Source organism: Apus apus, chromosome 2, assembly GCF_020740795.1.
Source record: "Apus apus isolate bApuApu2 chromosome 2, bApuApu2.pri.cur, whole genome shotgun sequence".
NCBI classification, from domain to species: Eukaryota; Metazoa; Chordata; class Aves; order Apodiformes; family Apodidae; genus Apus; species Apus apus.
The window spans coordinates 106,008,087-106,033,498 of record NC_067283.1 but is presented as its reverse complement, the minus strand read 5'-3'; the positions used below and the strand labels follow the sequence as shown (position 1 = coordinate 106,033,498).

General features: G+C 41.4%; 1 protein-coding gene across 5 annotated transcripts in view; it reads right to left on the bottom strand.

Moving 5' to 3' along the window:
* Nucleotides 1-5,033: 5,033 nt before the first annotated feature.
* Nucleotides 5,034-25,412, bottom strand: part of DLGAP1 (DLG associated protein 1) — a 411,297-nt gene continuing 390,918 nt past the window's right edge. For all 5 annotated transcript variants that reach the window (XM_051611840.1, XM_051611837.1, XM_051611838.1 and 2 more), the window contains 4 exons: nucleotides 21,165-21,583; nucleotides 11,775-11,866; nucleotides 9,905-10,057; nucleotides 5,034-6,977 (listed from right to left, as the gene is read on the bottom strand). In XM_051611840.1, the coding sequence (XP_051467800.1) occupies nucleotides 6,768-6,977; nucleotides 9,905-10,057; nucleotides 11,775-11,866; nucleotides 21,165-21,583 (874 nt within the window). In that variant the 3' untranslated portion in view covers nucleotides 5,034-6,767. The remainder of the gene's footprint in view (nucleotides 6,978-9,904; nucleotides 10,058-11,774; nucleotides 11,867-21,164; nucleotides 21,584-25,412) is intronic.

The window sequence follows — 25,412 nt, the reverse complement described above, 5'->3', positions numbered from 1 at the left end:
ATTTGCCAGATCTATCTACAAGTTAAAAAGCTTCAGTATTGTTTGTTTTCAGGTGGTAGGAAACTTTTCTTCCCAAGACTAGCGAAAGGACTGGAACATAGTGAGTTATTGTGACAAATGCTTATTAAAAAAAGAAAGAAAAAAGAATATGCTAAAAGATGGTAAGTAACATAGTCCAACTCATGCAATACATTAACATCTCAGCACTATGTACTTTCTGGAGCGCACACAACAAAAGCAGGGATGATCGCAGTTCTGGTTCAAGGACTGCAGCAATCCACTGCTGAACATATGCTCACAAAGTGGTTCCAGATTGCAGTTTTGAGCATGGTTAGCCAGTACAGTTAGAAAACATAAGCCACACTATTTTAAGGACATGACTTCAATAATTCTCTAGTTAAAAGTCAGCAAAAAGTGTTAGGTTGGACATTCCTGCTGGGGAAATAGGTTAGTTAGATCGAAGGGGTTACCTTTTGCTATTTGACATCTCACCTGCCTAGTTACTGTCTCCAAACTAAGTTTGCCTGAGCACACAGTTGTTTACCCAAGTGACTTATCTTACCTGGGTGAGACATTTGATATCCGTAAAACATCCTCCACCCTCTGTCCTACTGCTTTTCTTTAACTCCAGGCAAGGCCCCTCCCTTTGCCTGAACTTTGAAAGCTCTGAAATGTGGCAGAGCACCATTGTCAGTGCAGCTCTGGGGCCATACAGTGTTTTGCTTCTCCAGGGGCTCCGCAATGCTCCAGTATTTCTCCTCTTTGAATAGAGCTGGCAAAATCCATAATTGCTTCCATTCTGTTTGGCTAAAAACAGGGAAAAGCCTGGCACCCAGCCATGGGGATTGTTCAGCACAGAGTCAAGATGAAGAAGGCCTCTGCATCCAGAGTTGCCCATAATAGGTGGTGGCAATGTCACAACTCAGCTTGTTTTTTAATGTATCTCTTCCCCCCCACACACCTTTCATATGTTGTTTTATTTCCCCCCCTGGGTGGAGCATAACCAGGGAGGTGATGACTTACCTGCCACAGCTCAGTAGATCGCAATCTGGAACCGGCAGAGTGTTAACACAATGCCCCAGCAGAGCTTTTCTGTCTCTGATTTCTACGATTATGTTGTTACCGGATCAGTGAAGAGAACCATGAAAAACACAATTACCAGGAAGCCCTGTTCCTTTCCTCGTCCCTTTGTCTCGCTGTGGATTGGTTGTGTGACTCACCGAGCGACGGAGGACCCACTGTATTCACCCGCGCTACCGAAGAGGGTGCTGCCCGCCGGTGGGACCCAAGCGTGGGAAAGCCTGGCCGCTGGCTGGAAAGGCCAGTCACGTCATGTTTTGCAGCTGGCATCAAAATGCATCCAGATGAATCGAGTGATAGCACCTACCTGCTTCTGCTACAACAGAGGCCGAGCTGCAGCGCAGAAGAGAGCCTACAAAAACCTCCCTGCCATGTACAAAAGTACCAGGAAGGGAAGATGGTTGTGAAGGAGCTTGCCATGGCAGGACAGCATGTTTTTATAGGTCACTGGCATATAGCACCAGACTAAAGGGAACGGGGGACAAATAGGTTTCAACTGTGCGTGCTGGTCCCAGGTTTGGCAGGCTGATGGGGCTGACCCAACCAAGTTATGTCATAGAGTGGGAAAGGAGAACTTCCCTTATTGACTGCACTCCAAAATCACCTTATATACCTAAGATTCCAATGACAAATGCCAATGGCAGCAGAGCAACCAATATTTTTATTATTAATTGCTACAAAAAATGCCAGCTCACAGTCAACGCCAACTCTAAACGGATCTGATAGGCGAGCATACTCCAAACTGATGGTTGAACACTATTATTTGCCTGTTGCGTGCTGCAAAAATAAATGTCTAGCAGGAGAGAACAGACTTTGGCAAACAAACTGACAACAAGCTGTGCTTGTGGAGAAGGCTCACGATTTGATCTAGAAGGGACCATTGAATATAAGTAGGCGTAAAGTTTACCTTAAGCATGCATGAAAAGCAGGGCTATCAGGCATGCTTTGGACTTCTTCATTCTTCTGCTGGAGAACAGCTTGAAACATATCTGCTATTTTACGCCCTCCAATCTAGTCTCATTACAAAAAGAAACCAGTCACCTCAGAAAGGTTTGGAAATAATAAAACTTTTTTTTTTTTTTTCCATCCCTGATGTTTCAGTTTATCAGTGACCAATGAGAACACATATTCCAGCAGATGAAATCACTTCATCTCAGTGGTAATAAACATTTATGCAGAAGTTTCTCTGCCTGTAGATTCCCAGCACAAATCTTTTCTATCTTCCTGTGCTGAGGGTCTAAACATGGAGAAATGTCATGTGGTAGAACACTGGCATGCTATTAATATAACTATTAGGGTCTATAGACTGAATCAGAATCTGTTTAAATGCTGGTGTAGCCATGAACAATATAATCTGGAACATATTTCTATGGGATCTGGTGACTGTCTTTATTTCATGTACTAGGAAGAACCCTGTCTGGAAGCAGGACTCCAGTGAAGGGAAAGCCAGCTACCTCTGCCAGGGATCCTTTTTCCCTCCCGTGTTCCAGCCACCACTGGAGATAAGTGCAAGATGAAGGGAACCAGCAAGGGCAAAAAGAAACAGGCTGGGGGTTTCTCGCTGCTTCTTTTGAAGTCCCCAGCATCACTCCTGACATCTTCAACAGGGTTTGGCCAGGCTCTGTGAAGTGTCTTTGAAGATTTTGCTAAGGCTTGAGGCCTTGATCACAGCAACATTTGCGCCTGTGAGTAACTCTCTGCAGATGAGCACTTCCAGGGTGCTCAGCAGGACTCTTCGTATGAGACTTTGCAGGATGGGTCTTAAGCAATGAGTGCTTAAGAGAAACATTCTGCTTGTCGTGCTTTTATCCTTGACCACATCAAATGAAATGCCTTGGCAGTTCTGGGAGAAGGAATTTACATTGAAAACCCACAGCTCTTACAAGCAGTGCATTAATTATTTTATTAATTTGCTCTTTTTACATTATGGGAAACATTCATCTATTTACATTTTCCTGTCCACACACAAACTAGATAGATAACCCTACAGAAATCCAAATCAGTAAGCCATAAAAACACTCTCCTCTATTTAAAGGCTTTAAAATTTGTGTATTTTGTTTCAAATCAAAAACATTTTTAAAATCACAGTTGGGAATGCAGGTAGGCCAGTGATTTACATTCCAGTTACTTAAAATACACATTTGATAATTTTCCTAAAAAAAATCCAAATAAAACCCAAAAAACCAAACAAAACCCCCCAATAAATTCACAAAGATAGAGTTTAAATTAAAGTGATAGTGCACATCAAAGCAGTAAGGGAACACCAATAAATAAAATGAAATATATTACAAATAAATTATTTCTATTTACCTTTTCAAATATTAAAAATCTTTAATCCATTTCTTAATCTTTCTTTACAAAAAGATTATGAGAATTTTATGGAAACATCTGCAAAAAATATAATAAATACTTTTTTTAATTTTATTCTTTTTTTTAGCTTTTGAAGCAAGAGACAAAACCAACCTTTTCTAAAATTTCCCCCAAGGAAAAAAAAAAAAAAGAAATATTTTAGTCCCAAAATGAAACAGAATATAGGCATTTTTAATATACACTGGGTAGGTTAGACTAAAACCAAATAGTTACAAATGATACTAAAATATGATAGAGCAAATATACTAGCATTAGTGTAGGTAAATGAGTCAAGTGGTTAACTAGTGGCATTCTAGGGGCAGAATTACTCTATTTTATATTTCTTGATCTTGGCTGTATTTTTAGTATTTTGCTAAAAAACAAAGCAAATATTATAATACCTTCTCCAGCGCCATATGAACTAACAAGCATTCAGCAAGGAATAGATTTATTTTAAATGGATACAAAAAATATTCTATGATATACAAATACAATAATTCATATTGTACAAGACTGGATAGTCTTTGCTTTTCTGCTTTTTTATGGGGGAGCTTGCTGGATATAAATTTCTGTAGCCACTTGTCAACCCAAGTCTTAACTCATTGTTTGTAAAACATTCACAAAACTAAATAATTCTGCAACACAGTTGTGAATGTGGACTTTCACCTGAATACTGCTTTGAATATTTCAGGACAAATGAGTTCCAAAGAATTAATACTTCCTATGACTATGTATGCTCAAAAGTGGCAGTTGGCACTATTACATACTGCAAACACTGTGATGTTTCTTTGCTGCTAAAAGTTAAACGCAGTGTTTCAAAACTAGCAAATACACTGGCATTCAAACGCTCAGAGGGTCAAACCTTTCGAAGCTCCTGTAACACAAAGCACTCTAGGGTTACACTGGATTTCTGATTACTCTAGTTAAAAGTCTTTTATATATTAAATTATTAGCCCTTATCTTGTAAACCACAGCAGTAAATATTTGTGCCCTGTTTATAAAGACATAGCTCAGATATCAATGGCTTTGAGAGGTAGCAAATTCTGTAGTGGTTTTAGTATGCTTTCATGAAAATACCTGGTGCCAGAACCTATTACCTCTCCTATTTTCTTGAATAAAATCAAATTAGCACCTGGCTATGATGTCATAGGAAAAGAAGCTGTCTGGCATGATCTCGATGAATAGTTTTAGCAAGAGCTTAACTTTTTGATGACAATTTTAAATGCTTTCTCAATGCAAGCTGCAGAATTGCGCCACCCTGGCAGCGGGATTTTTCATGAGTTGGATCGTCCATAACGGTTTAACAGCTATGGGCACAGCCAGCCAGAGTTGGCATGGAGTAATGGCTGCGCCCCTCCATGAAGAGGGCTGTCCCTGCCCCTGCTCCTGTTGGGAGCAGAAAGCAGCCTGCCTTCCTCTCCCGCATACCCATGCTCTGGCAGCTGTGGTGAAGAGCACGCGGGGAGCAGCAGAGAGGTCCAGAAAGCATCGCTCCAGGGCCGCGCACATGCTGGGTGCCACACAGAGCTCCTCTGCCCTGGACCAGCCCCATCATCCAAACCAGCTCATGCTAATTCTGCATTCAGCAGCACGTGCCAGCTAGGCAGGCGTGTGCTCGCACACACTCACACGCATGCACACAACTTGCTTCCAGCAACATGCCTGATGTGGCTTTCCTAGTGTTGGCACAAGAGGTTTCAGTAGCGGCGTGGTCAGCATTGGTCCCTGTCAGAGGAGGTGGAGGAGAAGCCCCTGCCTCAGCTGGGGCTGGCTGGGGGGAGACAGGCATGAAAGGGCTGTCCTCTCATGCTTCTTTCCAGCCCTATTGTCTGCCATTTCCCCCCAGTGTTAACGAGCTACTTGGGATGCATATTTTTCGTAACTGCAGAACAATGGCAAAAGACAGGGTAGGAAGGCTTGTCGTGGAAAAAAAAAAAAGTTCATATTGATTCCGTAACTTGTGAAAAATACTTTATTGTTCTTCTTCAAATGGGTCTTTTATACTATTAAGAGGAAGCTGAATTAGAAAGTCACTCCTAGATATGGACTGTTTGGTGATGAGCAGTCTGAACTGTAGCATACAACTGGCTGTGGATAGAGCAAAGCAAGCCTGGCCTGGAAAAGCATCAGAGGCTCCATGTACAGCAATTCACCTACAGGTGTCTGTGTGTGGCTGCGTGGATGTGTGAGATTGGATGGTCCCACCGAGATTAAGACATAAACAAAACCAGGCTTTTTTTTTCTTTTTTTTTTTTTTTTCTTTTTTTTAACCAATATAATCCATACAATACAATACAAGAGGAATTGACAATACAGTACAATTTTAAAAATTCTTAATACTTGGACAAGAAAATCCTTCTTTTATATTCTCTCTTCAACTGTCATTGCTTCTTATCTCCTTCCTTTTCACTCTTTTATTGCCTTTCAAAATAGATTATTTCCCTGGAAGATCGAATTTACAATCTTCTGCTGATTGAAATGTTTAAATAGTGATTGATGAAATAAAAATGAGGCAGTTTGTGCAGCTGTGAGTGTGCAGGTATCTTTACACAGAATCTTTTCTATTCCTCGCCACCTCACCTACGGGATTTATTTCCGCTTTTTCACCCCCATAGATCTGTGTGTTTTTTTTCTCCCCTCCCTCCCCACTCCCACCCAGCCCCCTCCCCTTGCGTGACTCCATAAATTCAGGTGAAAAGGTGTAATTCAGAGGTTTAGAATAAAGTGCGCCATCTGCTTTAAAAAAAAAAAAAACAGTAATAAAAAGAAGGGAATCCAAGTCATAGCTGCTTTCATCTTTTGTGAGGAAGACGGCAGAGTCCAAAAGGATCACCCTGCGTGACTGAAATTTCCAAAGTCCCCTACAGTTTGATATTGCTGTACACTGGGTAACAGACTAGCTTTAGATCAACTAAAGATCATGAGTAAGTTAAATGGAGCATCTACTGTACAGGTGCATGGGTGTGTGGAAGTCTGAGCGCTGCGATTATTTGTTTCAAACAGAAAGAAAAAAAGGATTGTACTCGTTTACATGAGGCAAAGTGGTAGCATCAGTACATGTGACAAAGCATCATGATGACATGGGTGAACCTTCAGAAAGCGTGGGTGATTAGAGGACATCTCTCGGAGGACCAACAACTACGCCACGGCAGTGGAGTTCACTGGGAGCATCGGGGCAGCTGTGTACAGAGAGAGGGGAGAGGGAGAGGAGGGAAGAGAGAGCGAGAGAGGAGAGGAGGAGGTACAAATACTTCGTGGTGACCTTGAGCAGGAGCCTAGAGGGGCAGATTATACATGAGGCTTGTCTTGCCAGAGAGAGTCCTCCCGGTTGGATCCCTTCATAGCCTGGTCTGGGCTTCGGGGATGTATATCTCAATGCTTTCGGCGCTCTCGGTAGCTGAGTTCTGGCGGACCGATGCAGCGCGCTTGGCAGCCATCAGCCGTTTCCGGGCCTCTTGACGCTGCGAGCTTTCCAGAGAGCGTTCTCGTATGAGTGGCACCTGACCTTTCGATGGCTTCTTTGGCACTGGAGGAGGGACCCTTCTCTCCTGATCAAAGCAGAAGGTTAATGGCATTATACAGCTTCTCAGGGAAAGGCGGGAAAAACTAGGATACGTCAGTAGTTAGAACACACATTTTACCTAAGGTTTGTTAGTTCTTATCTGCCTTTCTGTCTTCAGTGAACTGGCTTTTGTGCTCAGGGGCTCATAAACACAGGGCAAGGGTAAAGGGGAGGGGAAGGGCTGGCCGCAGGACTACTTCTCCTCAGGGACGGTGCGTGTGAGACGCCCGGTGCTGCCAGGGCCCAGGCCCCCACCACCACCTGCTTAGTGCGGCTCCCCGGGGTGGGGGGATCCAGGCATCTCCTCCCGGTGCCAGGGACTGGACAGGAGAGCATCTCGGACGCTGCCTCCCGCCACCAGCGCGGTCGCCTGCGGCTGGGAAGGAGGGAACGCCGCTCTCGGCAGAGTCACTCTGCAGGGCCCCGACTCCTGGGACACTCTCCTATATGTGCATAACGCTAGGTGCTCTGGCAACAAGGGGACACCATGGCTTTGGTCTTCCCAACTGCAGATGGGAACTAGCTGCCTGCAGGTGGTGCAGCGAAATAAATATTTTTTTTAAAAAACATTGTATGTTTATGTGTATTTTTTTTTGTAGTGGCTTCATCACTACGCAAAAGGCCCACACTTTGGGTCTCACTGTGCAAGCTCATAAACTCTGTTCTCCTGCTAAACAGGCATGACAAAGTACAATCAGCTAGAAATAGAAAAAAAACGGGTAGGAAAAACTTTTAAACCGTTAAGAGAACATGCATTAATCATCACAGTGGCAGCTAGCTCCAGTTATGTGATCAAAAAGGAGGACTTTTAAGCATGGTGCATGCACACACACACACACACAAAACCCAACCAAAAAAAAAACCCTCAGAGAGGGATCTCTCCTGAAAAAGAAAAGTGTATTCAGGCCTGAATTTCAGGCAGCCACAAAGACTTTGTCAAGTTAATTAGATTGTCTTTTAAGTTACATCCCCTTCCAACTGTGAACATGGTCTCTGAGCGAAGGGATTTTATCGCACTACAAAGGTTCCATTCTGCCCTTTCGTTTTCTCTCATGCTGCTCACAACAGCTTCCATGGCTCAATATATAAAGGTGCTTAGTTACACTTATTCATACCGCTTTTTCTCTCAGTCCAGGGATTAATCTATGCTGCTTAAAAAGGGCCCAGTGGCAAAGGCCAAAGGCAACTGCAAATATCAATTCCACAGAAAGTTTTTTTCTTCTTCTTCTTTTTTTTTTAATTCCTTTTTTAAAAAAGGAGATGATCTGTTCCATCTAAAATCATAGACAAATGCTGTTGAAACAGGAACAACACCAGTGTAATTCTTTAAAATCTTTACTGTCCTACTGTAGGTCCCTTTCTTCAGAACTACTTAACTTCCTTTAACCCGTTATAGTCTTTTTGTTCAAAACTCTTTGAAATGTTTTTTAGAAGTAAAGCAAAGGCACATTTTATTATATATATATATTTTTTTTTTAAGGAAAGCTCTCATTTCTTACTGCTGCAATTGCAAACACTCAGCCTACCCACTTTACTGTAAAAGCTAATGAAAGACCATACACCAGCATTTCTGTGCATGCATGCCTGATGGGTTTAACTTCCTTTTCTGACAGATACTGGGGAAAAAAAAAAAAAAAAAAAAAAAAAGAAGACTTGCCTTCAGTTCCTTGGCCTAGTAAAACACATTCCCATTAATCCCCCTACAAAACACACTAGTTGTGCATAAATTATGTGAACATGGCACTCCTAAGTCAGGAATGAGAATTTAGTCTTAAACAGAGGAGGAGGGAGAATGCTACCAGCACTGCCATTGCAAACTTCCTGCTGCAAGATAGATGGGGTTTGATATTACTGTGGTTATTAGTCTGAAAGAAACACCGCTTTGGTCATCGGCAGCCAACTGACCGTCCGCTGGGGCAGCCCAGACTCCTGTCTGAGCCACTGTACCTGTAAGTCACGTTCCCCCTCCTTCCAGAGACCCTACCTGTTGGCTCTATTAATTAGTACCAGACCAGCCATAGTGGAAATTCAGCCATCAAATTACATACCTATAGGAGTGCGACATTAAACTGTTGATTCCTCTAGGAATGGGTCTGTCTTTTAAGAGTTTTCTGAAACATTTGTGTATTTTGTCTCACCCAAGCGCTGTCTGTCTCGATGCGGATAGTAAGGAGAAAAATAAGGCAATGGTGCCAAATGAGAATGGAAAGTGGAATGTGGCTCACACTTGGAGATGGTGTAGTTTTTCATGGTGATGGAAGAAGACTACATTTAAAAAAAAGACCAAAGCTCCAGATGATTTTTATGCCACCTTAGGTAAAAAATACTATCAGCAAAATGAACCTGATTATGAAATCATCCATTAAAAAAACCCCAAAATAAACAAAAAAGCAAACAGACAAAAAAAAAAAAAAGAAAAAAGAAAAAAAAGAAGCAGAAGTACTTTTGTGCAACATTTTGGAAGGCATATTTTTGATATCTCTGTAATCTGGTTACCAAAGTCAGTGATGGTTACAGTGCTTCCCTATTTTTTTCAGTAACACAACCTAGAACTCTTGCTATATGCAATAATATGAACCGTAAACGTGATTTATTTAATTTTAGAATAAATATATAAGGCAGTTCCTTCCAACGATTGATCATCTAATATGATTAAATGTAAAGCTTAACAAAGTTCCACATTCCCATTATCCGATTCACAAAGACAGATTTGGTTTAAAAATATGCCTGAAACATATTACAGATAATATCCCAGATGATTATTATGTAAACATTGTTATTACAATGAAATTAATTTGATATGAACTTCATTTCACATTTTTAACGTCAAGGCTGTAACACAGAGGCCTATTTAATCTGTCCAGTGTTTGTGCAGGGTTTTAAATGAAGCATACAAAATCTACAATGTTCTACCTTCTTGTCATGAGGATCCATCTGTTTCCAATTATTGGCCTTTAACTGATGAAGTTCATCAAATTTCATACTAATATTTTCTATGGACAACTGCAGCATATCCCAAAACCCTGCTAAATCCTGGGAGGTCGGCCGTGGATGTGCATTAGGATTCTGTACAACAGAAGAAAAAAACACGTTGGCTTTAGTACCTCTTAATGTAAAGCATTTGTGCAAAGTACCTCTTAATGCAAAGCAGTTTCAGAATATCCAAGTGATTGGTGAGCCACAGAGAGAGAAACAAAACAGAATGTTACTTACTGGTGGGGGACTTTTGTGAGGAGTCTGGCTCTGTGTCAAGCTGTTGTGCCCCCGCTCACGGAAGGCAGTGGCTACCCCACATGGACCACAGGGAAAGGGCAGGTGGCAGGTCCCCCGTGGCAGGATCTGCCTAGGGACATTCCTAGGCACAGCCAGTGATATCCTAACCCTACCCACACTGTCCCGAGTCAGAAATACTTAACGGATGCTGAGGCCTTGTAAGATTATATTGATATGTTGTTATTAATGAAGAAGAAATAATTATTATTAGACCCCTGAATGTTATTTGAAGTGGTTTGAGTTTTACTCATTGCAAGTTTTCTCCCTCGCCAGAAGCAATAAACACAAAAGAGTCAGTTGCTTGCCTTAAGAAATTTCTAAATATTTGTGCTTTTTAGAGCAACAATGACAAAATTATTTTGATGGGATGATTATACCACCAAAGCAGCAATTATTGAAAACAATAAGGTAGATATTTTAGATTCAAAAGGAGAACAGAATTTTTACCTGGATTCCTAGTTTTTCAGTGCTGGACACTAGCAGGTTGCCCAGTTGTAGGCCTTTACTTACGAAGATGTGCAACCAAAATGCTTTTTCAGTTTTTATATTAAGAATTGGAAGGTTTTCTGTTACATTTATCCACTCAGGCAGATTTTAATTTTGGGGCTTGATTTTTAGAGAACTGGAAGTGATGTGGAAGATGGTGAGCCCATTCTGGTGATCATCACAGGGTTTGCCTTCCCTTCCTTATTCTGTGCTCACAGAGCATAGTGCTCTATGCTTTCTGGGCTTCTAGCAATTTATCCCAAACTTGGGAATTAAATGCATTGCATTTACTATGCAAGGATGGATTGCTAATTAAAAAATTTGAAAATTTCTGTAAGTGCTGTAAGTATTTTTGAGAATACTGCTTTAGATACATGGTATGAAATGTATTTTTATTTATCAACAGGAATAGAATTCTGATTCTACTACTACTAACAGCATAAAATTGCAAATAATAATGATAGTGGTAGCACATACCGATTACATACAGTAATAATAATAATAACAACATAATGGCTCTTTCCGTCTTTGCCATTTTAGCACTCTGGAAAATTACTTTTCTCCCTTCCACTATTGAGGTTGTGGAACATGAAGCACCCACTTTCAGTGTCTGATTCCCTGGTACTTCTGTCTTGTTTAATACAGGCAGCATTTGGGTTACATGGGAAAGCTCCACTCCTGAGACTTCTGGTCCACCCTGAATGACCTTAAGGTCTTTTACCCAAATATTTCTGTGCTCATGCAAACTGACCTCAGAGGCAAGGGGACAGATCCTTGCTGCTCTGAAGTGAGTAGCAGACACACAATGATATTTCAGTTTTTGCTCTTCGTTATTTTAAGGCTCTCAAGATATTGTGAAACTCATGCTGACTCCACCAAGTTTCGTAGAGTTACTCCCAAATTCGTATTAATGCCTTTACTGGAAAAACTACCATATTAGTCAGAAAATCTGTCTAGTTTAGGTAGGATTATTCATGGGATTAGTAAAAGGCACACAACAGTGTCTAGAAGAAAAGTTACATACCAGGTTTTCTTCGCAAAGCTCTCTGAACTGGTAAAATTTCTGGGCCATGAGAAGCTGTGCACTGCCCACCGCAGTTCGAATTTTCCCTAGAACTGAGAGAAAAAGAAACATAAGTCACGATGTTTTCTTTGCTGCAGGCAACTAAAGGTCCATAAAAAAAGAGAAGAAAGGTGTGCAGTAGTCTGCTCTGGTTTCAAAAGCATGTTATCTCTCAGTTGTGGATTAGAGAGAAGCTTATAAATCTAAGGTCAGATCTGCACTAGGCAAAAATACTAATCTGTTGCTGCATCTTACTCTCATTCCCCCAGTAAGACCAGTTGTAACCAGCAAGCAGCACTTCCAGGGCAATAAAACATTGCTGATCAAAAGCTTTTGCAACCTCTATAGAAAGCTTACCTGAACTTACACCTCTCGTCATCACCATGACACAGGCTCAGGCTTTGAATACAAACTCAGTTGCCTTTGCAAGGACACACGGCTTTCAAACCCTGAGATGCCATCTATGCTGTTTGGAAAACACTGCATCTACCAGCATTCATGCCACCTTGCTTAGCAACTGGGTGCCCTGTCTTAAGATTTAGCTGAGTGTTGCTCAATCTGAGCCCTAGAAAAGGAATGGTGATTTTAATGCACACCAATGATCTAATTCAGACCTTCTGAATATATTCCATGAACTCAATTTGAAGCAGCTTCTGCCTTTGACCCCAGATGCCCAGGCATACTTCAGGGAGCAATCACACTTTGACCTCTCCTTGCTGGTAACCTGGAGGGAGGCATCAGAGTGTCCTAGCCCAGCTCCTGCACTCTCTGGGGACTCCTTTGTACAGACAGCTGGGTACTTGTGGTCTCTTTGGACTGACTGAGTGCTGTGCAGGGCTGCAGTGAACCAGAAGACAGCCTGTAGTAAATGCCTTTCTATAAAACAGAAACTCACATGGCTTTGGTTGCATTCAACCTCACTGAAACTGTGGGTTTTTACTGCTGCAAGGGATAGTTGGGAATATGCTGCCTGAAACGGAGGCATACACTAGTGTACTCAGAGACCTGCATTTCCCTGGAGCTTTGCTGAGTTTTGGTTGGGGGGGAGTGTGTGTATGTGTGCATGTGTGTGTGAAAAAAGAAGTGGAAAAAAGAAGCAGGAAAAAAGAAGCAAGCACACAGAAACAGAGTAAAAAGACAGACATGGCCTCTACTGGCAGTAAGACAGTGAATCCAGAAAAAAAGAGATTTTGGGGACTGCTGATTTTAAAACAAAATTGATGCTGTGAGCAAGAAAGCAGCTACTGGATTGTTTGAGACTTTCAGTGCTGAGGAAACAAAACGACTACGCTATATGCACTGTCTTCCATGAAACAGGCTGGCATCATGAATGCATCTGGCTGCATCATTAATTTTCCCTCTCAACTGAACCAACTTATTATCCCCCAATTCTGTGGTTAAATAATGATTTAAAAATTAATTTTAATTAATTAAAAAGACCCCAGGAACTCCTAATTAATGAAAAACATGCATGACAGCCACTGTGTCACAATTTTCACTACCATTTCTACTCACAGATATTTGCATTTTCCCAGCCCTCATATAAACACAGCCATTTTCCCATGACAAATTTACAGTCTGGATACATGCGGCAGGTGAGGGAGGAACGGCAAAAACAAAGAGATAAAGTGGCCTGTTCAAGGTGAGTGAATTGTTGGTAGAACCTGGAAGCGATACTAGTCCTAAGCTGCCACCCTCTACCCCATCCCTCGGGCACAGTCACTTTTTATATAAAATCTAACACAATGTTAGCAGAGCTCCACTGGGAAAATACTGCTTAGTCTTTTGACTTATCACATTGAAAAAGGAATAGATATATGATAAATAAATAAAACTTTGAAAATATTTTTAGGGTCTGTGACCTGCAGCAGGGCATGATGTCAGCTTGCAGCTAGGATGCCACCATGCAGTGTTTGCTAAGAGAAAGGCCTCTCCAAGGGATTCACTTGCATAGCCACATGCTAAGCAGTCTGGCACAAACACCAGACACACAGTAGTACTAAATCTGTGTTCTGCTCCTCCAAGGCAAATGGCTTTTCCTTCAGCAGCCTTAAAGCTTGCTCCTTAAGGCTACTGAAGGAAAAGTGGAATGCAGAGTTCATTTATACTGTAGACACACAAAGGGGAAGGGGAGGGAGAAAGAGAGAGTTTGTTTGTTCACTCTTTTTTTTTTTTTTGGAAATTAAAGGAAAGAGCTCTGTGAACACACACAGAGCCCAGACTTTCATTGTGTTCCCAGAACTCAGCTCAGCATTGCCAGGAAATAGCCGTGAGCTGGAAGATTCACTAAGCAGAATATTTTCAGCATATCGCGCAGAGAGTTTTGCACACAACTCTCATTATTGTTAGCAAGGCTTGCGTGTCTAATTCTATGCGCACAGTGCTGAAAATGGACCCCTTGGTGTGTCTAGTCATTTATGCAACCCAATATGCAAACCACTCAACTGAAAGGACTCTTCAATAGTAGGAGGAGCTACTCCAGGAGCTTTCATGTGGTTCCTATTGTTATGAAAACTCTTCCCACTGAGTATATTTGGGAACAGCTGCCTCATCTGGAGCTTGGCCACTCTGACACTTCCCAAGACTTGAGAAGGGGAGAAAAAATGGTCTCTCGACTCCTTGGGACACAAGAAGATGAGGCAAGGATCTTCTGGGAAACCTGCACCACCCAAGCTGGAAATAGCATCCCAAGCATGAAGAAATGTAAATACACCTTGCTGGTGATGGATGGGAATGTGCCTCTTTCTTTGAGGGAAGAAGAGCTTAATATTCAGAGATCTCAGCAGAGGGAAAAGAAAGTCCTTGTCCTTGGCTGCCTAGCGACTGGCTATTTGCCTAAAAACCATCATCCCAGCTGACTGTGGGATGCATGCTGATGCTGTTCCCTATTGTTGTCACTACTGCTGTAGCTGTGGCTGTATCTAGTCAAGTGTCACTGATTCCTTGCCCCTCAAAAGCAAGCAGTCTGTTAATGTGCAACCCGTCAACAACCAACTCTGTCACAGAAGTTGGGGGGGGGGGGGAAAGACAAAGCATGCAAAAGACTGAAAGGAATCTCTCCAGAAGGCACAAAGACCTAACAATAGCCTAAGTCTTGTTTCCAAACTCAGGTTGCTTTTGCTTTTACTGTTTCAAGCCGGAGTACTCATTTTGCTTACTCAGTGAAAACCAGTGCTATAGAGAAAGGCCAAGGTACTGTAAAAAAAACAAAAGTAAAAATAGACTGTGACTTTCTTAGGAGAAAAGCCTGCAAGATTTGAAGTCAAATACCAAGAAAATAAATGGAATTGCAAAGAGAATACTCATAACACAAGCAAAAAAGAACAAGAGAAATCTTTAACAGCAAGGGAGATGGGGTACAGGAGAAAAAGATACAAACATTCAAATTGATGTGTTCAGCTAATAGGATACAAACAAAATGCATAAAATCAAGCAACAACAAAAAATACCGCCCCACCAAGATGCAATCATAACAGATTTAAACACCTATCTAATGTTAATCATGTCTGCTTTCTATTCCATACTGGGTTATACAGCACACTCAGCACTGTCGGATCTGAATGCCTTCCAGTAATGCATTAAGCAACATTATTAACATCCATCATATGCTTTGCTGTCACCCCTTCCCCAGGGGGAGAAGTGTGTGTACTGCAGTGTTTTGTCTTTGTAGTTTGAATTTTTCCTGGATTTTTTTTTTTTTATATATTTTTTTCCCCCCTCTCCTTGCTTTGACCTTTCTTCCTTTTAAATCCAGTTCTCTCCTGTGATGAGTTTTAAGAAATAGAAGGTTATATCTATTCTGGAAGAACTGCTTTGGTGTAGCTATTTTGATATAATACAGCTATTGTGGTATGCTTCCTCCTATTATTATTCTTGACCAGGGGTCACGAAATTTTATTCTAGGATGAACACATGCCTGTCCTTGTGTCTCTAAGCTCCCCAACCTAGTCTCCTTTTAAAATGTTCTTAAATACAGACTTAGACTATGTGGTGTTCAAGCAGTAAGTTCTTGCTTCTCTTTGTTTCTAAGAACTACATAGGACCTACTTGGGGATTGTAGAGCTTTATGTATCTCCCCCCTCCATATCTTCTTGGGAAAAGATATGAAACAACAAAAAAGAATTGCAAACACAAACGAAAAAAATTGTGGTATTGTCATCTGCTCTACCTTGCAAGGAGACTGTGTGTAACAAGGATAACAAAATATAGGAAAACAACAATAAAAACCACCTGAAGTGATGTGAAGAGGCATCACACAGAAGCCACGGGGTTTCTGAGGAGCAGCAGCATTACTTGACCTTACAGCACCAACTGATTCCTCTGCATTTCAACTTTGACAGGCCCCAGGGTCTAACAAGTGACAAAGGAGGCACTTTAGGGCTGTGACTACCAAATGCCCTTAATGTGAAAACACCTGGTTGGTAGGCAGGGTGCAAGCTAGGGAATAGAAAACCAGCCACTTGCTCATTGCCCCAGGAGCAAGTGGCAGGAACAATAGCCGAAATTACAGGGACACAGCCTGACATTTGCGTTGCAGATGTTGGCTGGGGACTGTGCATATGAAGCAATTCTGCCATAGAGCTGTCACAATCCATTTCCAACCCAGGATGGACCCGCATTTTAGCCTATTCATGTTGACAGACCTACATTTAAATAAAGCCAAGCATGACAAAACCCAGGAAATTCGAAGTTAAAGCTACAGATCAGGTCTTAATCTCGGCTATTAAGGAGAAAACAGCCAAATGGAGCAAACTATGGAAGGAGCAATCCTTGCTTTGAGTCATATGTACTTAAAGGAGTGATCTCATTGAAATTAGTAAGGCTGTCTGCATGAGTAAATGCTGTTCACTGAGAGTAAAGCGGTTTCCACGTGTTCTCTGACTTACTGGGCTTTTATTAGTACACTTCATTTTTTCCCCCTAACTAGATTGTTTCCTTGCTTGCAGATTATTATTTTTTTTAACTTTTTTTTTCTTCTTCCTAGCCTTTGGACACTGGTAGGGCTTCCAGCCAGGAGTTGGCTTTCCTTGTAGAAACTCTCGTTTATGGAGAAGTCCCTTCTGGGGAGGAAAGAAAACCAGAACAAGAAAGGGACGAACCGGGCGTATGGCCAGAGGCACGTAGCCAGGGGTATTCCAGCAGGACTCGGCCACACGTCAGGCTCGTGACTGTCCCCCTGGAAGGCTGCATCAGCCTGCTGCGGGATGAGGCCACCTCCTCGCTCCTCCGGGAGGCAGGGACCAGGATGGCTTGGGGAAGCCCTGCAGACGACTGGCTAATGGTTTTCCTTTCTGAGAGTGAACTCATGGGACTCCTTTTCTTTTGCCATGCACAACTATAACAAAAAACAAAACCAAAGCAATTCTTTAGCTTTCTTCTCTTGTTTCTAGCCTTCAGTCTTTTAAGTTTTCCTTTGAAAAAATTGAATCAAAAGAAAAGAACAGAAAGTGTGCAAAGCATTGCATGATTTGCCAGAACTGGCTGAATTTGCAGAGACTCTGATCCTAAGCAGAGTTTGCTGCAGATTTGAGGTCAACCTTTGTTCACAGCCCAGAGGAGTATAATACACACACAAGACAGCTATAATGACATGTCTTGTCAGAGCCTTGGTTTTCTGTTTTAGTTTTTATTTGATTGGTCTGACTTGTCTCACCACTAAACCCACATTACACCTGACTTGTGGTGAGCCAGGCCCACTGCTTGCTTCTGATGGTTATCTTCCCATTGAAGCCACATTACCACCCCATGTGAAAGAGAAACATTTCTGAACAGGGGGGAAAAATTAAGCCCTCCACTTCTTCCAGAAAATTGAATGCCCCATGTGAAATAAAAACAACAGCAAAAAATCCAGCACAAGCCAGACCAAAGCCACAGGTGTATGTTCCTGTGTCCACCACAGCTGGGATAAAAAGCAGCCAGAGGCTGCTCACTAGCAGCACTGCAGAGGGAGTCAAGCCTGTTGCTGCCAATTCTGTGTGTAAATGGTTACATCAGAGACCCGAGGCAAAAGTCACTAACTTCAGCAGTGAGGACCTTACTATATGAAACTTTGCAGATGAGAGGTAGGAGGACAGAGCAGAGGGTGGAGGATAAAACAAACAAAAAATTAAACTGTTTCACTCGAGGCCTGATCCAAAGCAGCAATAGATTCTCACAAGGTGTTTAGCCTTTTATCTCTAATGTTACTTTTTTTTTTTTTTCTTTTTTTTTCTTTTTATGAAAGCCCTAGAGTTTGTAGCCAATATCCCTGTAACAGGAAAACACATGGAAACTGTATCAAGTATCCTAGCTTAAAGTGTGAGTGCTGTTCATCTGCCTGTTACATACGCCATGGCTTTATCAGAAAATTATTTGAGATAAAACCAGAATATACTATACAATAATTCATGGCAGAAGGGGAGCCACATTTCTCTCTATATTGGCATTTCATCGTGCAGCCACTGAACCACAGCTTGTTTTTATACACAGCAGTAGACTCCATTTCCCAGCTAGAAACATTCAAGCCCATCTGGTAGATTCATTCCCAGCTAGATAATACCCAACGTATCTATGTAACATACAAGCTACTGTCAAACAGCAGCGAGCTGTCTCCCCGAGACAGCTGTTTCACACAAGGGCTGCATTGTCTGGAGGAAACGCGGATCATTTTACGTGTAGCACTGGGGGGATGAGCCCTCTGTCAGCTGCCATGGCATCGAGAAAACCTCACTTGTCACACGTTCTCGTTATTTTGTTATCTGGCCAAACACACACTGGGGTGTCAGGATGAAAACAAAGGGTGTGTTCCCTGCTCTGGTTGCATTTCATTAGGAAAACTGAAGCACACACACCTCTTCTGCTCCTTTTCTCCCTCTCTCCAAAGTTTATGGATGTATGAAAAAGGCATATTTTGGGGCAGGGTTTGTAACAGCCAGGCTTTTGTTTTGGTGCTGCTGAGCAGGCAGTGTGGCCCTGACCATATGTTTTTCCTTGGCACCAGGTAGAGCGGAGCATGCTGAGCAGCTGCAGAAAGCCCCACGCAGCCTCTGTGGGAGGCAGCTGCCACGTGCGGCTGATGGCATCACACCAAAATCAGTACCTCACCGGTGATCACAAAACTCAGGTGATCCTTTTCCTTCTCTTGCTTCCAGTGATCGTGAAAAGTGCCAGTGAGAAAAATGAAGAGGAGGAATAATCTTCAGGACACATCATGTACACTGTAAAGAGGCATTGGAATAGCCAGCCTAACTGCTCCTTTATCTTCCCTGTAACTGACTTCTGCCACCAACTGCTCGAAGAAGAGCCCTTTAAAACTATCATATTTCAAAGATACCAAGACACTGAGGGAAAGTTCTGTACATTAAAATACACGTTCTGCGTGTATCAGCCTTGTAAAATTCACTTCATGTTCTTTTCCCAAGGTGAACAAATACTTTGGTGCACAAATAAAGTATCTGTAGGTTTTTCCATTATTATCAGTTCATAGAATCACAGAATGGTTGGAGTTGGAAGGGACCTTAAAGATCATCTATTTCCAAGCCCCTCGCTATGGGCAGGGACACCTCCCACTAGACCAGGTTGCTCCAAGCCCCATCCAACCTGGCCTTGAACACTTCCCAGGAGGCAGCATCCACAACCTCTCTGGGCAACCTGTTCCAGAGTCTCACCACCTTCATAATAGAAAACATCTTCTCTATGTTCAATCCATGTTGTTGTGGCAAAGCGAAAGCAAGTGGGGTTTGTGACTTGGACTTAAAAATGTGTATTTCTTATTTGTTACATGTTCACACTTATTTTTCAACAAAATGGGGTTTATTTCTTGCATACTAACAACAGGAAAGCTTTGTATTCTGATACACGTTAAAAGAAACTTTCAAATGTATTGATGATGTAAAGTAAAAACGGGATTCAAATACTCCAAAACTTGGGGAATTGGGGTCTGCTTTGAATGCTAATCCTTCTATGTCTTTCCCTCAGAAGAAATTGTTGGCCAATTATATACCAGACATTTCTAGAAATAGAAAACCTTAACATACCCAAATGTTATGTTTATCTTATGCTTTCCATTAGAAGTCAATTTCCAGTCGCTTAAAATAGTGTCTAACTATCTAGATAAAAATTCTTGATGGTTATTTCTTTCATTGGATTAAATGGAAAGTTCCAGCAGAAACAGCTTATGCATTTCTAAAGTTGAAAAAAAAACTAAACTAAACTAAACTAAACTAAAATTGCTAGTGTTAATTCCCTGCCTTCCATAAATCAAAACCTTTACATCTCAAATGACTTCTCCTTTCTTGAGAGGAAGGGTTAGAAATTTGGAAGAAGCAATCCTGGAGCTGAAATACTAGTTCTTGCACTGACAGGAGCTGATTTGTGGGTTAGAAAAATGTTATTTGTATAGCCAGAAAAATACGCTTAGGTGTGCCTAAATGATACAATACTGACCTCTCTATATGCAGCTGCTCCTTAGTGTTTTATAGAAACTCCCTGCTAGAAGTTGAAAAAGCCTCATTCACAAGGAGTGTGCCCCTAAGTTCACAGGTTTACCTATCTGCAACCATCAACAGCTATCATTAGTACTGCTCCTTGTAAGGGAAGAAAATGGAAAAACCTTCCATTTTCACTGGGAAAAAATAAAAAAAATTCTGGACAGGGAGGCACATGTTCAGCTCTTCTTCCCTAATTAGAGCAAAGGAATGAGACATGAGCTACCGAAACCTTCATAATGAAGGCTAACTAGGCATTCCCATTACCTTACAGGTGGGGTAATACTTGTGGCAGTGGTGACAGCTGAGATGTAGTTTGCATGTGTGTGGGTTTTATCACAGAATATGGAGAGCTTGTTTTGCTGGGAAGATCAAAAAGGAATGAGAACTGCAAGGAAGATGAAGGGAGACTGGAGAGGGGAAGAGAGGGAGAACAATTTGGAAGCACAACTGAAATCTTTCATTTGAGAGAAGCACCTGAAGCCTTTGATGCCAACTACCATCTAAAAAGGCAACTAAAATATTAATTAAATGAAAAGGTACAAAAATCTGTTCAATAAAATTCTCACATTATAAAAAGTGATTTCAAACCAGAGAGTTAAGAAACATTTATACTACAAGATCCCTAACTGTGATCTCCTAATTATCCGTTGAACTACGCAATCCCAAAAGCTAATACCTGTGGAGTTTCAGAAGTGGCAAGCATTTGCATTCCCTGTCAACTTTAATAAGAATCATTATATACATACATAAAGCAATTTTGAAAATCATGACCAAAGCTTCATTTGCTAAATAAGAAAGGGCATGATACAGAATTCACTGGAGCAAATTTGACCTATATTATATTTTTTTTGTAGTTGCAATATTATTGTACACAGTTACTTACTGTCCTCAGGTAAGTTGTTTTCCCGTTCTTCTCTCTCCATCTGTTGGCACCAGCCCTCCATACGATCTCTCTCTGCCTGAAGTAGCTTCAGAAACCAGTGGCCATCTCGTGGGCACACGGACCTTTGAACAGCTTCCAGCGGATCTTCAGTGATAGAGTCAATCCAGGGGTCAGGAGGAGGTAAAATTGATGGATCAAAATCTGTATCAAAGTCATCATCCACTGCACAGGCATGATAATGGTTTCCTGACCCTTGTATGCTAACGGTAGAGGTGCTTGCATCTCGGGAAAATTGTCTTGATATTTGTCCAGAACATGTATTGTCCTCTTGAGGGTCGATTATTTCAAAGTTCTCGTGGAAATCCAAGTCTGCTTGCACAGCTGTTGTTACACTATTAGATCGTGTAAACCTGCGAAAGCTTTGTAGAACACAAACATAAAATGTTTAGAAAGCTTTTTCTTGGAAACTTGGCAAGAAAGGATTTATTAAGATTCTCCCACTCCCCTAAGACTGGCAGTCATGGCTCTCAGCATTACACTCAGGTGCTTTTCCTTGAAATGATCAGCATAAACTTCTTTTCTCACTGAAAGCCAACACAAAAACATCTCTTTTTTTCCATGCAAGCTCACTGTTAATTGAGGCAAGTGCCCCTAACTGTTGTGTGGTTTAACAAAGCCAGAGGCTAGTCCAAGAGACAGCATGTAGTGTCAGTAGCTCAGGATTTTAGGTTATCAGTTAATGTGAAGTTAAAAGGGCTCAATTTAAAGAAGTGTCTTATCTTTCAACTTCTAAAATTCATGCCCCTTTGAAGTTACTCAACCAAACTCACAAGCCACATTTAAAAACCATATATGTGAGATTGATAAGATAGTAATACTAATGAGTCCTCTATCTGTGTAATGTTATACATTCCATTCATAAAGTATTTTTAACCTAGGTAAGTATTTTGTATTACTTCTTCATAATTACTCTTTGTAATTATGTACCTGCTTATACCACTGCTATATATTACAATTTTAGTGCCCATTCCCAGTGTCCAGAGATTTTGTTTTTCACATTCAGCCTTCAGTTTCAAAATGGTCTTTTCTTTTCCATCAAAGCTAGTATTCTTAGGTGCTATCTACGTTACCCTCATTGTGGTGGCTGCTGCCCTGTCGTTCCCCTACATTGGGAGCCTCTGAGGGCAGAGACCAAGCCCTGAAGGTAAAGGCAAAAGTAGGGGAAAGAGGAGTTTTGGGGTTTTACATTTGGTTGGGTTTTCTTTATATAAACAGCACTCCAGATTCTGCAGTCCAAGGCATCTGAGGTGAAGAGGCTGATAGAGAAGGAACAGAGGGAAATGCAAGGAGTAGGACACCTAATGCTGTTGTAGGGGTAGCAGTGAGAGCAGTTATGGCAAGCAGTAAATTGTGGAGGGAATAAGTGGAAAATCTGCAGGCAAATAATTAGTCAGGGTAACTCCAGAAACTGATGCACTGAGGAACACAAGAAAACACGTGAAGCAGACATCTGTTTTAATCCATGATGAAACCATAAAGTAATTGATGTAGATGTTACTTAAATAAGTAGTATTTAGGCTTCAGAAATAACATAGTTCTGAACTGAATAAGAACAGATTGCCACCCCTTCTTTTTACTAATCCAGGATGCCTGTGCGCTCATGCAGCTGCTCCTTCACTTCTAATTTGGTCACAGTCTCACACTTCCTCTTGAAAACAGACTTAGGTAGGACCCATTTCCCTGTGATATTTTGGCTGGTTTGCACTTACCAGTTCTAGTTTTAGTTTGAGCTCAAGCAGCAATGAAAGTGCTGGGGATACAGTGAAGCTGGACGCTAAGCATCATTTCACTCCCTTTCATGGATATTCCACCTTCCACTAAAGAGCAGTAGCCAATTAGACAAGTCTAACTGACAGCAAAACTTTGTAAGGTGAATTTAGTCTGCAGCTGGGGAGTGAGCAGATGGAAGGATGTTGAGGGACAATTTAATGTCCTGTATACCTGATATATCCAGATAGCTCAGGAGGAGTGCAGCAGACTTCAGGGAGAACTTGATAAAGTTGGACTTACAGAGAAAATTAGTGGCTGCTGCTCCGGGGCTTTGAGAGGAGCAGAGCAAAGCAAAACAGGAGTTGAGAAGGGTTCTCCAACTAAAAAAAAAAAAAGCCAATTCCTCTGCAGAAGAAAGCTCAGATTAACTTCTCAGCCACACCAGTCCCTGGAAAACTTTAATAATAGAATGTATCTATATATTTTTTATAATGGCCTAGTATACAAACATTTTCATGTAGCGCCTGCCTCTTGCAGTTCTTTTGAAAATTAAATTATGCCAAAGTCATGGTTATACCACCATAGTTTTCCATGATATGCACCAGCAAACTGAAAAATATGGAGTGAGCAGAACTTTTCAACTCAGCAGCATTTATTCTTTGACAAGCAGTGAAAAACATTTTGCTACAGAGTGACACAGCAGAAAAAAATTCAAAAGGGACGACAAGGATCTCTGGAGATATGATGTGGGCTCCATAGAAGGAAAGACATTTCTTGGTCTAGAAAACAGATGGCTGAGGAGAGATATGAGAGACCTATGAAATCCTGATCAGGTGATGTTTCACCATTTCTCAGAGTGCAAGAACTGTGGGTAGGAATGCAGATAGTTGCAAGGCTTAAAGGCCTAAAGATTAACATCCAGTGAAAGGAAGTATTTCTTCACACAATGTGTAATTAAATTGCCACAGGATCATGGGAAAACCAAAGGTAAAAATAGGTTCAAAGAGAACCTGATCAAATTCACAGGAGATGGGTCCAGGAAGAGCTATTGTACAGATGTAATATCTGGCTTAGGAAGTCCCTGAACAACAGACTGCTAAATTGGGAAGATCTACTGGGAAAAGTAGTGCTTTTTACACACCCTTTTTACTTTTCCTTCACACACATTAATTTATACTTTTCCTAAGTATCTGCTACTGCCTCTGGCAGAGAAAAGCTTATAGGCTGGTATTAGTGGTTAGAAAGACTTCAGCTTTAGGCGGACATTACAATGAAAATCTTGCTCCATTCTATGTTAGGGTTTTTTTTTTTTTAATGCTTTAATTCAGCCACCAACCTGACAAATCCCTTTTCTGCACTGAAGTGTGTGCATGCATGCACACGTGTGCCCACGCGCACACACGCACATACAAAACTGTGTGTGCCCACACAGGCACACACTTACACACAATTTGTTTTCAGGGATTAAATCAGGGTTCACTGAGAGCCAAGGCATTAGTACACAGTGCACTCTTCCACACCTTCCATGGTACCAGAAAGAAAGGCAAAAGCCTTAACCCAGGCTTGTTCTTCTCTCTCCCTCTACCTCTGCATCACAGCTGCCTTCTCTGCTTTCCCCAGTGCCTTAAACACTGATATCCTTCTGTTTCAGATGACCATTTGTATTTTCAGTTAAGACTCTGGCTTTTCAGTGTACACCAAATTTCAAATTTGAAAACATTAAGGTCTACTTGCCAAAAGCATGTATTGCTTGAAGCACTACATTTCAAAGCTTGTACTCTTGCTGGGTTCAGCATGAGCTAGTAGCACCTCAACAAATAAAATAGAATGACCTACTGTTTTGTTTTTTTACTTCCCCCTCCCCTTTGTTTTATCTATGCAATAGTATGGTACAGGCTTGCTCGACAGATTCGTGGCACTGGATTGTGTTACCTATCTGTCTTCAGAAGCAAAACAACTTGGCAATAGAATATAGCATCAGTTTAAAACTGAAAAAAAGACTCTCAAGGAAATGTATGTTGAATGAAATGGAAATGCAGGAAGGCACCCACTATCTGCCTAGCTTTTGAACACCTATATAAAATGTCTAATAGGTAGCAATTTTAGTCTCTGACATAGCTTCCTCACTCGCTTCCAGGATGTTTTACTCTTACAAAATATCATTTGTGACTCTGTGTTTGGTTGCTCTCAGTTAAAGCTGCATACCACAGGAGAGCTGCTAAAGTGAATGCCTAATTTTTCACTATTTCTACACATAAAACAAACAAAACCCAAAGGTTTTAATAAATTGCTGGTAATTGTTAAAAACAAAGATTTTCTTCTTCCTCTGCTTTCAGGCTTGGCCCTTTTGTGCTCAGTCATGCCCTGTAGGCACAAGGTGTAACAATTACAGGTTCAGAGAACTGCAGCAGATATCTGGCCTAAGGTGCAGAAAGCCATGAAACCTCAGACTGGAGAAACCAGTATGGAGAACAACAG